The sequence below is a fragment of the Herpailurus yagouaroundi genome, unplaced genomic scaffold, assembly GCF_014898765.1.
Source record: "Herpailurus yagouaroundi ecotype Mexico unplaced genomic scaffold, PumYag 220, whole genome shotgun sequence".
Taxonomy (NCBI): Eukaryota; Metazoa; Chordata; class Mammalia; order Carnivora; family Felidae; genus Herpailurus; species Herpailurus yagouaroundi.
Genome location: NW_024412451.1, coordinates 8,529,814 through 8,544,189, shown reverse-complemented (window position 1 = coordinate 8,544,189; position 14,376 = coordinate 8,529,814). Strand labels below are relative to the sequence as shown.

Sequence of the window (14,376 nt, the reverse complement as noted above, 5' to 3'; positions counted from 1 at the left end):
TTCTTCTTCTTTCACCTTTCACCTTATCCTCTAGATTTCTTTCTCAGAAGATCTTTGTGGAGAAATCACAGCTGAATTAGAAGAAAATGCCTATAAAGCCACCAACACAACCTCTTCACCTGTAAACTGATCACTTGCAGGCAGGACTTTAAAATGTAGGGACACCTGGGTGGCTCAGTTGGTTGGGCATCCAACTTCGGCTCAGGTCATGATCTCACGGTTTGTGGGTTCGAGTCCCAGGTCGGGCTCTGTGCTGACAGCTCAGAGCCTGGAGCCTGCTTCGGATTCTGTGCCTCCCTCACCCTTTGCTTCTACCCTGCTTATGTGCTTTCAATAATAAATGAACATTAAAAAAAATTTTTTTTTAATGCAGAAAAGGCCCAACTTCCTAGTCCTTTGTGTCAGGAGCTATTCAGAAACTATGAGCTCCCACCTGGAAACCAATCTCTGAATTTCCCTTCCCTGCTTTCAGGGGGCCTCGCCCCGCCCCCACAGAAGCCCACAAATTCTGCTTGATCATAGCAACAGTGTGCTACAAGGACCTGACCCTCCCCAACTCCTATAGAGGAGACCCTTGTTACCTCTCCTTGAGCCAAAGCCTGCACACAACTCTCATAAATTAATAGGAAGATTTCCTGCTTAACTCTGGGTCTCACTGAGAATTATGGTAGGAAATGATAGGATTCTGTATGCAGAGAGGAAAAGATTAAGACCTGAAGACCTTGGGTGAGGAAAAACACATTTTAGAACACTGTGATTGCATTGTCCAACATGCCCTCCTGAACTGCCAGTGATCAAGGTCTGGACAATCACTGGAATCATCGTCATCCAATGGCATCTGGTCCTCAGTAGGATACAGGAATTCAATTCAATCATGAAGGTGGTCTTCATGACTTAATCTTTTAATCTTCAGGAACCCACCAAAAGAAATTTGCCAATTTCTTAATTCTGTGACATTTATCAGATGATGCCACCAAAGAGCTGCCTGTGACTTTGAAGTTAGAAAAGGGAGCCACTTTGGGTTCCCTCCCTCCACTGCAAAGAGCTCTTCACATCTTTTTCCTTTCCATACTTTTCCCACCTTTAATAAAATGAGATAGGTTATCACTGGTGGTGGGATAACATTTCATTCTGTACACAGCCATGTCAACATGTCAAAAACCATTATGTCTTCTTAAAATGTGTTAAGTTCACACACAGACCAAGTCATGCATTTCCAATCCACCCAATTGTCATTGTTCAAAATGCAGACTACAAGCCTTCCAAAATTATTTGTTGATAGTATGATGTGAGAATACAGATTTCCATAATTTCCAGGCCTGACATCATTCTTTAAAAATGCATATGTACAATTTTACCCCATTTGGGGGAAGAGTTGGCTATCCTCTTTCTGATATCTGTGAGGACTTCTTCATTTCAACCACATCAACTGGCATTTTCTCCTTCTAACTATTGCTATGATGAAGACACACCAGTATGTTTTACTGCACTGCAACCTTTTTCCCTAAAGACCAGTTGGCAAATTATTTTATTGGTAACATTCAAGAAGATTTTGTTTTAATACAGGGAGAAGAATGATGTTCGGAACACTTACATCATGGTAACTTACATCAATGTTATAACCACAAACAGCATCTGAATTAGATTTTCTTAAATATTGTGTGTAATGTTGTCCTTCATCTTCCATAGAAAATTATGCATGAGTCCCACCTAAGAACATGTAGGGGCGCCTGGGTGGCTCAGTGGGTTAAGCGTCCGACTTCAGCTCAGGTCACCATCTCGCGGTTTACGGGTTCGAGCCCCGCGTCGGGCTCTGGGCTGATGGCTCAGAGTCTGGAACCTGCTTCCGGTTCTGTGTCTCCCTCTCTCTCTGCCCCTCCCCCGTTCATGCTCTGTCTCTCTCTGTCTCAAAAATAAACGTTAAAAAAAATTAAAAAAAAAAAGAACATGTCATACCTTTGCTGCAACAATGAGCCACGTAAGTTTCCAAGGAATGAATGAATTTCAGAAGGAAACTGAGAGTAGAAATGCATTGATACTTGGTAGTCATAAATGTCAGGATAGATTTGAGGGGGGAAAACTCATTTTTTATTTTTTTTACAAATGTTTATTTTTGAGCGCTAGTGGGGAGGGGCAGGGAGAGGAGACAATCTGAAGCAGGCTCCAGGTTATAAGCTGACAGCACAGAACCTGATGAGGGGATTGAACTCACAAACTGGGAGATCATGACCTGAGCCAAATTCGGATACTTAACCAACTGACTGAGCCACCCAGGTGCCCCCAAAAAACTCAGAATGAAATTAGCCATATTTATGCAACAATTCATCCAAATAACCTTTTGAAGCATAACAGCACATACATTTTGAACATGTTTAACTTTGTATTATTCCTTATAATGAATATTTTGATGTAATATATTAATAGTAACAACTGCTTTCTCTGTAAGTTCTGGGATACTGACATTTGATGTTCAATTAAATACTTTTATAAATATTTATAGCTTTCAAGTTACTTTTATGTACTCTCTGGTGTATCCTAATGTGTACATTTAATATGAAGACCTTTCCTCATTATGTTTGTAGGGTTTACATCTAGTATGCACATTGAAATACTAAGGAACAAATTCCAGTTAAAGGGACTGCAACTTTCTCTATATTTTATGGTTTCTATTCTGTAAGAAAATAATGATATTGATCAAGTTGGTGAGTTCCAGCTACATGCTTGACACATTCTTTCCCTTTGTATGTTTCTCCTGAGTCTAAACTCTGTGATGCTGAGTAAGAGTTGAGCAGTCCTAAAAATTTTACCACATTCTATACATTTTAAGTTTCTTTTCCAGTATGAATTCTTTGATATATAATGAAGTTTAACCTCAAATAAAGGCCTTGCCACATTCTTTACATGGGTAATGTTTCTCTTCAGTGTGAATTCTGTGGTGTGCCATAAGGTTTGAGGTCTGGGTAAAGGCCTTGCCACATTTTTCACATTGGTAAGGTTTCTCTCCTGTATGAATTCTCTGATGTACAAAGAGGGTTGATTTCTGGATAAAGGCCTTGCCACATTCTTTACAATGGTAAGGTTTCTCTCCAGTATGGATTCTGTGATGTCTGATAATGCTTGTCTGGTGGGTAAAGACCTTGCCACATTCTTTACATTGGTAAGGTTTCTCTCCAGTGTGAATTCTGTGATGTACAGTAAGGCTTGAGTACCTTTTAAAGGCCTTGCCACATTCTTTACATTGGTAAGGTTTCTCCTCAGCATGAAGTTTCCGATGTCCAATAAGGCCTGACTGCCAGTTAAAGGCCTTGCCACATTCTTGACATTTGTAAATTTTCTCTCCAGTATGGATTATCCTATGTTTATTTAGTGATGAGCTGTACTTATAAGTTTTACCACATTCTTCACATTTGTAAGGTCTCTCTCCAGTATGCTTTTGCTGATGTAGAATTAGTGTTGAGTGCCAGTTGAAGGCTTTGCCACATTCCTTACAAATGTAAACTTTCTTCCCAATATGGATTGTCTTATTGATATCAAGTCTTGATGACTGACTAAACACGTTCCCAGGTTCATTGCATGTGTACGGGTTTTTTCCCACAGGACTCCTCGGATGATCACCAACATTGGAGGACTGGTTAAGAATTTTCCCACACTCAGTATATTCAGAAGGATTCTCTCCCAAATGTATTCTCTTCTGTCTAATAAGGTTTGAGCTTTGATAAAAGACTTCCCTACATGTAGTGCAGTCACAATGGTTCTCTGGCAAAGGAGTCCGTAGATATTTATTAACATTTGAATCCTGGTTCAGTATTTTCTCAGATTCACTGCAATGAGCAATTCTGTTTTCATTGAAGATGCTGTGGTTTTGTTGTAAGGTCGACTGCTCAGGGAAGGACCCCTCAAATGGATACCACTTACCATTTTTGTCTTCCTTTTTCAATCTCTGACTTTCAGAAATATTTGACTGAAAGGGTAATGCAATCCTATTGTCAAAATGGTGCAAAGAAGTATTTTCAGCATGGGCTAGGTCACTTTCCAGATTCTCCAAATTTTTGTTCTGCAAATATGACTGTTTGACCACTTGATTTGAGCCTTTGATTATAGAAACACACTGCCCTGCAGAAGTAACAGTGTTAGAGAGGGGGGGTTTCCAAAATGTTTTATATCCTTCACTGTTTTGGGCAGTGAGATTCTTATAATGGGCAGTTGTCTCTATTTGCATATGTGTTTCATGAGATCTTTGATGCCCTGGTCTCTCCCCAACACTGTTCCACTCTATCACTAAGTGTCCATTCTCAAGGGCACTATGTTTATATTTATCCACTGACACTCTTTCGAAAATACTTCCTATGCACATCTTTGGAAAGAGGCTCTGGGTATCATGTGAAGATACAGCTGGAAGGTAACAAATGAAAGTAAAATCATTCCACTTTCTACTATCAGATGAATACAGTTAAAATTTCTTGTACACAAGACTAAAATTGGACAACTTTGACTTTTGGAAAAATAAATCATTAGTTTTTCTACTTTTCAAGATGTATCTGAATTTAACCCAAGGATTCTTTTTATAAAGTGATCGTTGGCCTATTTTACAACCTTGGTGGTGTGTGTTTATTTAGAAATGAAAGGTTTTGGGGCATCTCAGTGGCTCAGAGGATTGAGTACCAAAGTCTTCACTTCAGCTCACGTCATCACCTTGTGGTTTGTGAGTTCCAGCCCCGCATCCTACTCTGCACTGAGAGCACTGAGCTAGCTTGGAATTCTCTCCCTCTCTCAAAATAAACTTAAAAAAACTAAAAAAAAGAAAGAAAGAAATTAAAAGTTTTTGTTTCCTTAATATTAAAGAATGGGTTATACCCTTAAATTCTGTGTAATAGGAGGGATCTATTAACATAATACATGTAGTCATCCATAAAAGTTTTCATTAGAGCTTCCCATGGTTGATTTTATGAATATTCTTTATAATTTTATGCCCATGAAGACATGCCAATAATTCAAAATGTTCCTTTTTTCATGGGTACACTGTCACAGTTTACAATTACAGCTACAGGGTGCTTGGGTGGCTCAGTTGGTTAAGCATCGACTTCAGCTCAGGTCATGATATCAGGGTTCCTGAGTTGGAGGGCTCTGTGCTTTGTGACTCAATCTCTCTGACAGCTCAGAGCCTGGAGGCTGCCCCTGATTCTGTGTGTCTCTCTCTAACTGTCCCCACTTGTGCTCTGTCACTGTCTCAAAAATAAACATTTAGGGGCGCCTGGGTGGCACAGTCGGTTAAGCGTCTGACTACAGCCAGGTCACGATCTCGCGGTCCGTGAGTTCGAGCCCCGCATCAGGCTCTGGGCTGATGGCTCAGAGCCTGGAGCCTGTTTCCGATTCTGTGTCTCCCTCTCTTTCTGCCCCTCCCCCGTTCATGCTCTGTCTCTCTCTGTCCCAAAAATAATAAAAAACGTTGAAAAAAAAATTTAAATAAAAAATAAACATTTAAAAAAATTAAAATTATATAGATTACACACACACACACACACACACACACACACACACACACACACAAGAGCACCTGGGTGGCTCAGTCGGTTAAGAGTCTAACCGTCTATTTTGACTCAGGTTATGATCTCACTCTTGCGGAGTTGGAGCCCTGCTTCAGGGTCTGTGCTGACAGTGCAACGCTGCTTGGGATTCTCTCTCTCTCTCCCTCACCTGTTTGTGCTCTCTATCTGACAAAGTAAATAAACTTTAAAGTAAAATTATTGTAGGTTTCCTTTAATTCATCATTTTTATATAGAATTTTTGGGGTTATATTTTGTCTTATTCTGGTTTTGCAATTCCATACTAATGTGCTTCATTTTGTATGGGACTTTCCACAGCATTATTTAGGTGTGATTTTGTTTTTACCTGTATATGTTGTTATAGTGACAATTTTCAACTCATTACGTTTTTGGATGATGTGAATGTAACTCAAATATGAATCAGTTTTATGCCCTGTGCCAAAAAAATCATCCATGTATTTGTAGAAATATTACCTATGCATACTTTGTGATTCATCTTGTGTATTTTTCTCCTTGGTTAGTGGTCAGTGAATGTTGTATCAGGTCTATGTGAATTGTCATAATAATGGAATTAATTTCATCATCTATTTATTGGTGAATATATTGTCTGTATTTTCATTGTGGTTACCTTAAAGATTCCTTAAAACATCTTAAAGGTATAACGAACCATCATAGTGCTGCTAGCACAGAGCTCAACACAGGATTTGAACTCACAAACTATGAGACCATGACTTGACCTGAAATCAAGAGAGGGACACTTAACCAACTGAGCCACCCAGGTGCCCCTATGTAGCTATAATTTTAAACTGTGACTGTGTGCCCATGAAAAAAGGAACATTTTGAATTATTGGCATGTCTTCATGGACACTAAAACTGTCAAGTATATTCATTAAAATCAACCATGGAAACCTGTGATGAAAACTTTTATGAATTAGCACTTAAAAGATATAGATCCCTCTTATTACAATGAATTTAAGTGTATAATCCATTCTTTAAGATCAAGCAAACAAAACCTTTCATTTCTTTTTTTTTAAGTTTTTTTTTTTAAGTGTATTTTGAGAGCGGGAGAGAATTCCAAGCAGAGTCCACAGTCAGTGAAGTGCAGGACGTGGGGCTCAAACTCACAAACCTTGAGATCATGACCTGAGCTGAAATGAAAAGTCAGATGCTCAACCCTCTGAGCCACCAAGATGCCCCAAAACCTTTAATTTCTAAATAAACAAACACCACCAAAGTTATAAAATATGGCAACAACTGCTTTAAAAAAATCTTTGGGATTAAATTCAGATACATTCAGAGGAAAGTAGAAAAACTATTTCATTTCTCTTGAAGTGAAATTACACTTACAATTAAAACTCCTTTTTTTTTTTTTACATGGGAAGTTTACTAATTACCTACTTTACTTTTTATAAAGCACATGCCCGTGTCACATCACAGCATTCGATCTAATAAATCATAAAGGAATCTCACTCAGAAAGTGAAAACACATATGACAAAGTCACAAGAACTTCATATTATAAGGACAAAAGTATAAAATAATTCAACTATTAGGACATAAGGTAACATTTGAGACTTTATTATAGGCTGCAAATTTTAAATTCTAAATGTTCTAGCTTCCCCATGCCTTTAATTTATATAGGAATTCTAGGAAATAACAGATGTTTTAAATTATTTTACCATTGAATAATGAAATTCACAGAGTGGAAATTTCTTATTTTAGTTAATACAAAGAAAATGAACTTTAAAAAAATTTTTTAAGTTTGTATTTATTTTGAGAGAGAGACAAAGGGTAAGGGGGGGGGGGGGGGGGCGGTGGATCGGGAGGAAAGCAGACAGAATCCCAAGCTGACTCTGTGTTGTCAGCAAAAAGCTCTCTGTACTGCTGGAACTCACGAACTGTGAGATCCTGGCTTCAGCCAACGTCAGACACTTAACCAGCAGATCCACTCATGTGCCCCGAGAAATGAACTTTTGAAGTGAAATCAAGGATTAGATTTTCTCATTTGAGAGAGGCGCTTTGCTATCTGATGAAATTACTGGGTTTCATATTTGTGCAACTAAGATGAAAGCTTCCATAATACTGGAAAGCATAAAGCAGATAACATGTAATCTCTGTCTCCAGTGTTCCTGGGATTTCTGCACCAAACCCCAATATGCCCACCACTACCCTGACACACTTCTCACATGAGGCAAAACAGAACTCAGTAATGGATTAGCATAAAGTTCCTCAGAAATAGAGATTTCCCCAAGACCCTCAAAGCAATGAAGAGCCAATCACGTTATGGAGGCCCTCCCAGTGGAACTGAAGGAGAATCTTAAGAGAAGGCAAGATCATGATGTGTTGGAAAGCAGATATCTGCTGAGAGGGAGAGACATAAAACTAGGCTTCTCAAACTTATTTCCATTTGAGGAGAGCTGCTCAAACCACATTTAAGGTCCATCTTCCTCCTTTACATTTGGATTTCACCTCTGTCATCTGTTTCATTCCCACCTACCTGGGTGTGAGGCTACTGTGTGATTTCTCTTCACATCCCAGAGCTCCTTTTGTTCCAAAAAGATGACCAGGTCTGGCTTTGACAAAACAAGACCTGTTTATCAGACAAAAGGAATATGAGTGTGGCTGGAGATTCTACCTTTCAACCCAGTATTGGACTCAGTAGACAAGAGAGGACATTGTAGAATTCTAGAAAATTATTTCCCAGATGATGTTGCCCAACAACCCCTTTGGAACACATGAGAGGGGCGCCTGGGTGGCGCAGTCGGTTAAGCGTCCGACTTCAGCCAGGTCACGATCTCGCGGCCCGGGAGTTGGAGCCCCGCGTCAGGCTCTGGGCTGATGGCTCGGAGCCTGGAGCCTGTTTCCGATTCTGTGTCTCCCTCTCTCTCTGCGCCTCCCCCGTTCATGCTCTGTCTCTCTCTGTCCCAAAAATAAATAAAAAACGTTGAAAAAAAAAAAAAAAGAACACATGAGAGGGTTTCCAGTGTTCAGATCTTGACCTCTACTTCCAAATAATACCACTACAGTAATGAGTTGAAATTGGTATTTAAGACGTGGGAATTCCCATTTTATGCCACTCAATGTTTAGAATTGACATAAATCTATAGAAATGACGATGTTACTCTACAGAAGGGAAAACTAACCTGAAAGGAAACATCATGAAGATATTTCTCTACATCTAGAAAACCCTACTTCTTTCCCTGACTGCAGGCATCTGAATCCCACTCATGCAAAGAGGAAGTTCCAAGAGACAGTCTTCAAAGGAAGGAACAAAATTCTGAGTGTGGTTTGGGAAGTCTGGAAGGAGTTATCCTCACCCAAGAAGAGGAGGTGTCCATAGGTCTCTAACATCACATCCCTGTACAGTTCCTGCTGACTGTGGCTCAGGCAGCCCCACTCCTCCTGAGAGAATTCTATGGCCACATCCCTGAATGTCAGCAACCCCTGCAATAAATACCATAGTTACTGAATGGCCATAAGCAGAGGTCATAATGGTACCTAAGATGCAAGAGGGAGTTAATGTCACTAGCTAGAACCCCAGACCTGACCTTCACTGCTTACCTGCTTGTACCCACTGACCTCAGTCCCACATTTTACTTAACCCTTTTTTCTACCTTATCTTTTACTTCAGGCAAAACACCCCATGGGCATAGTGTCCTGTGGTGGAAACAAAGTATCCAATAAAAGCTAGTGAGTACTCTGAGGAAGAGCTTGGATTAACTCAATTTGAGCTTAACCCCTGACTCACACCTATGAAAATGAACAATAGAGTAAACCATGGAGTGAGGTCAGTTACATTTATATCATTATGCTAAAAAAATTAAATTTTTATTTCCTTTAGAGAGAGAACACAAGTGAGGGTGCAGCAGGGAGGGAGGGAGAGAGACAAAGACAGAGACAAAGAGACAGAGAGAAAATTCCAACCAGGCTATATGCTCAGTGTGAAGCTTGACTTGGGGCATGATCTCAGGACTATGAGATCATGACCTGAGCCTAAATCAAGAGTCAGATGCTCAACTGACTGAGCCACTCAGGAGCTCCCTTTTAACTCAACATAATACCCAAATCTCCACCCAAGAAGGATCACAAATATTTTACTATGGAACATACAGAGTATGTACAGAACTGTTTTCTTAAGGTTCATGCGTAACCTTATCACAAGCTGGACCTAAGATGATGACATACCCTTTCTGAATATCCACCCTAACCCTAAATAAAAGTAAACGATTTCTCCTGCCTCTGAGTCTCTGCTTTAGAAGTTATTCCCTGTGACCTCCTTATTTCCTGTAAATCATTTTTTCTTTGTCTGACATCCCCACCTGGTGTAGTAGTTTTGTGGTTCACCAAGGACTAAACTCCTGTTAGCTCAGTTATATTAGGAGCACTGGTTCTGGCTTAGGTGAGTTTTCTGCTTTCTGCAGTAAGAGAATTTGCAACACAGTATCATGCTCTAATATATTCCCTAACATTGAGATAAGAACATTTATAAATATTGTGTTTATTCAAGTGAATTTGTAAAATGAAGGCATCAACACAGCCATACACATTTTTGAATCCTTTATTTACATCATACAGTACATGTGTCTATTTCCTAAATGGAAAGTTTTGGTGAGTTACAAATGCACTTAGCATATTCTAATGTGAATTAGAGTTTACAACAGTGCACTGGGGATCCTGTTAACATGCAGATTATGTTCAGGAGTTCTGGGATTGGGTGGGTGTCTGCATTTCTAACAAGGCATTAGTCTATGGGCCAAGGGATACATATTTCAATAACAAAGAAGTAGAACTCAAAGACAAGAACTCTTGGAGGACTTGGAACTGAATGGGTTTTACAGCAATTACAAGTTCTTCTAGGATAGCAAGAAAGGTGACAAGCCTTTCCAATCATTTCCTGGTTAGTAGATAGCATCTAACAGGTTCTCATAAACTCATGGAAAATAAATAATAATGATCTAAGAGAACAAACACATTATTCTTCCATTTTTACGGAATATTTTGTCAAATATCCAGTACATGGTACAGATCAGGTTTTAACCCAGGTTAACTGACCTAAAGTTGATCTAAAATGACACATAGGTCAATAAACAGAGGGGACCCTAAAGCAACATTCATAGCAGGTGTCAAGCCTGAGAAGAAGGTATCCACACAAAATTGATCTTTATACATTCCATGCACACATCCATTCTGAAAGTAGTTATATACACATTAAAAGTGATAGAATAGAAAATTATCAGGATGACTAAGAAATATATTTAATGAGGGGGTCGCCAGATGTCTCAGTCTGTTAGGTGTCCAACTCTTGATTTTGGCTCAGGTCCTGATCTCATGTTTCCTGAGTTTGAGCCCCATCTCAGGCTCTGTGCTGAGTGTGTGGAGCCTGCTTGGGATTTTCTCTCTTTCCTCTCACTCTGTCCCTCCCTCTCTCTTGAAAGAAAGAAAGAAAGAAAGAGAAAGAAAGAAAGGAAGGAAGGAAGGAAGGAAGGAAGGAAGGAAGGAAGGAAGAAACATTTTCAATGCCATGAAACTCGTAAATCTAGTTGTAGATGATCATGCTTAGGTCTTTCACTCAACTATCAACACAAACACATAGAATTATATAAATAACACAGTATGTGTGAGTCTAGTATGATTAGGGATGCAAGAAGAAAAATGTTCACCTTCAGCACAAAGACTGCATGTTTTTTATTTTTTTAAATGTTTATTTATTTTTGAGAGAGAGAGACAGAACATGAGCAGGGGAGGGGCCGAAAGAGAGAGGGAGACACAGAATCCGGAGCAGGCTCCAGGCTCTGAGCCATCAGCACAGAGCCCAATGCAGGGCTTGAACTCATGAACCATGAGATCATTACCTGAGCTGAAGTCAGATACCTAACTGACTGAACCACCCAGGCACCCCTAGATAGTTTTGATAAACATCAAATAAAGGCTGGTTCCTCCATTCTGTTTTTCAAGTGTTTATTTATATTGTGAGAGATGCATGGGCTATCAGGGTGTGAAAGGTGGAGGGGCAGAGAGGAAGAGAATCCCAAGCAGTCTCCAGTCTGTGTCTGAGCCACCCAGGGGCCCATGGATGATACATTTTAAAGGGTCTCCTGACTGCCCTTATATCTCACTAATAGTTAATGAGCTGAATCATAAGCACCAAAGAAATCTTGCAGAAATAGTTTTACAAGTAGAAAGCTAAAGAAACATTTGTAATTGAACTCTCAGTACACCTATCCTTCCCCTTGAACATACATGTAAGCTCCAAGCAGCCAAAGTACAGTTCGTTCTGCCCACGGGTCCCGTCCCTGTGCTATTTCAGTAAATTCCCTGTCTTGTGCCATACAGTAACTCAAGAATAGCATCTTGACCATAGTACTCAATGATCCCATAACATACTAGTTCTTGGAAAGCTTTTTTAAAATTATTTTTGAAGATTCTTACTTTATTTTTTATTGAGAGAGAAAGACAGAGGGCACAAGTGACTGAAGGCGTGGGGAGGGAGAGAAGGGGAGGGAGGGAGAGGAGGAGGGAGGGAGGGAGAGGAGGAGGGAAGGAGGGAGCAGGGCACATGTTCACCTGAAGTGGGGCATGCGCTCAACTGAAGTAGGTCTTGAGGTCACACCAAATGGGACTCAAAGCAACAAACCGTGAGATCCTGACCTTAGCCAAAGTCAGATGCTTAAGGGAGTGAGCCACCTAGGTGCCCTGAATTTTTTTTTTTTCCTTTAGACATTTACTTATTTTGAGAAAGAATGAGCAGAGAGAGATAATTCCCAAGCATGTTCCAAGCGAAAAGCATACAGCCTGACATGGGCCACTATCTCATGAACCATGAGATCATGATCTGTACCGACATCAAGAGTTAAGGTTTAACTGAGCAAGCCACCCAGGGGCCCCTCATTGAAAGCTTTTGTTTCAATCATTATTTGTGCTCTATTGTATTTCAGGATTTTAAGACACTCAAACATGCTTATTATGGGATTTGTCTTTTTCTGAATATCCAAAAAGTAAATACAGGAATATGTCTGTGTCATGACTATGGAGTGAAATAAAAACCTATGGGATGAAGGAGCTCCTGGGTGGCTTAGTCGGTTGAGCGTCTGACTTCCTCTCAGGTCATGATCTCATGGTTTGTGAGCTCAAGCCTCACATCGGGCTCTGTGCTGACAGCTCAGAGCCTGAAGCCTGATTCAGATTCTGTGTCTCCTTCTCTGCTTCTCCCCTGCTCATGCTCTCTCTCAAATAATAAATAAACATTAAAAAAAAAAAAACCTATGGGATGAAGGTCTGTTTGATTTAGAACTTCTACTCCCAGAAGTCAATAGCTCTACTACATAAAGGTGAGGGGCTTCGTTGCCCAGTGGAAACTGATGTGACATGGGCCAAGAGTAAATGCTCAAAGTATCTTGAGGCGTTTTTGCTGAAAGAGACTTTTTATTAAAGTCAGGGATAGGATCCAGGGGAAGAATTGCAATGTGATTGGGAGGAACCACTGATTATATACTTCTAAGGGGAAGGGGGAGGAAGCTGTTGGGGAAGCCGAGCTATACCAGTCTGATGGCAAGGCCCAGGCTGCGGACAGATTGGTGACTGCAAGGCGGCACACCGACAGTGAAGCTTCTTGTACTCCAGGTTTTAGGTAATTTGGCCTTACTAAAAGTACCTGGGGTATTGTCTGTTGGGGAACTGCCCTCGCCAGGCCCCCTGGGGAAAGAACCATTAGGAAATAAAATAAGGTTCTGCAAGAAATTGTGCAGCCCTATATTTAGCCCTTGCCATCCCCTATGGAGACTCCTCTACGTACAGGAAGGATAGCCTCATACATTTGCCAGCAAAGGAGGCCAATAAAGGAGAAACATATGGATTTGAAAGCCTCACCCTGGCAACTAAGGACTGTATCTACAGGCACAAGTCACTCTAACCCTAGTCCCACTTGGCCTCCAGGAGGCATTCCAGATGACGATAATGATTGAACCTAGTCGGTTAAGGTACAGGATGGTTCATTATTTCCTAGGTTCACTGTCTCTCTGAGAATCTATGAGGCATGGGTTTCTAAGGCTTTTTCGGCCCCTTCCCGGCACCTCGGATGGAGGCAAACACATTGTTCTTCAGGCTTCCAGTGGCTCAGGAAAAACAACTAGGAGGTCATGTCCCTGTAACTGTTCCACTTGAGGTGTTGAGAGATAGATGACCTTTCATGAAAACAGCAAAGCAAATGCTTTATAGATTATAGAATAAACATAGATGCCTAATGGAATAATGTAAGAAATTAAACAATAATCAAAGGGTGGGTATGAGGGAACATTATGAGAAAATCGCCATGTTATTTCTTAAAGGTTGATGGCACATAGGAACGTTTTCAAAATTAGGTAATGTTAGAAAAACACAGATGACGTATGCTACAAGGAAATCACTAGCAAATATAATGCCACGTTGGCTACAATAAATCGGTCAGTTCAACACACTGCTGTTGTCCGTGTCCATTTTTATTTTTTGTTTTTATTTTAGTTTTGTTTTATCTTCACTTTCTCCCCAACGCCATTCATCCTTCAGGAAGCCCTGGTTGGTTGCTGGAGCTGGACTCCAGCAGTTGGGGGGTGGGAGGGGGAAGGGGTGGAAATAATAGATGTTTCTAAAGGATTTTTATATGTGAAGGACTTACAGGATACTGGAAGTCTGGCTATTGTCAAGCTAAGGTTGCTTTTGCCTCTATAAAAGCATTAACATTAAAGCAGTTGTGAATTCCTTGAGGAATATCTTCCTCTGTCAGCCTCAAGTATTTGTCAATGGGTTGCAAGTTGTAAGAAAACTTATTTTTATCTGCATTTCTTTTACCTTTGTTTTCCT

General features: G+C 40.3%; 1 protein-coding gene across 1 annotated transcript; it reads right to left on the bottom strand.

The window, feature by feature from the left end:
* Positions 1 to 2,747: 2,747 nt before the first annotated feature.
* Positions 2,748 to 9,050, bottom strand: LOC121018814 (zinc finger protein 429-like). Its single transcript, XM_040457845.1, has 3 exons — positions 8,859 to 9,050; positions 8,039 to 8,131; positions 2,748 to 4,392 (listed from the first exon to the last, which is right to left on the bottom strand). The coding sequence occupies exons 1-3, from the start codon at positions 8,890 to 8,892 to the stop codon at positions 2,873 to 2,875; spliced, it is 1,647 nt and encodes a 548-aa protein (XP_040313779.1). The 5' UTR covers positions 8,893 to 9,050; the 3' UTR covers positions 2,748 to 2,872.
* Positions 9,051 to 14,376: the final 5,326 nt, after the last annotated feature.

Excerpts from the sequence above, each read along its gene's own strand:
- LOC121018814 (XM_040457845.1), bottom strand. The coding sequence starts at position 8,892 with ATGTTAGAGACCTATGGACACCTCCTCTTCTTGG. Across the intron at positions 8,132-8,858 it reads TGGACACCTCCTCTTCTTGG|GTCTTGTTTTGTCAAAGCCA; the intron begins GTGAGGATAACT and ends TCTGATAAACAG. Across the intron at positions 4,393-8,038 it reads CACAGTAGCCTCACACCCAG|CTGTATCTTCACATGATACC; the intron begins GTAGGTGGGAAT and ends GTTACCTTCCAG.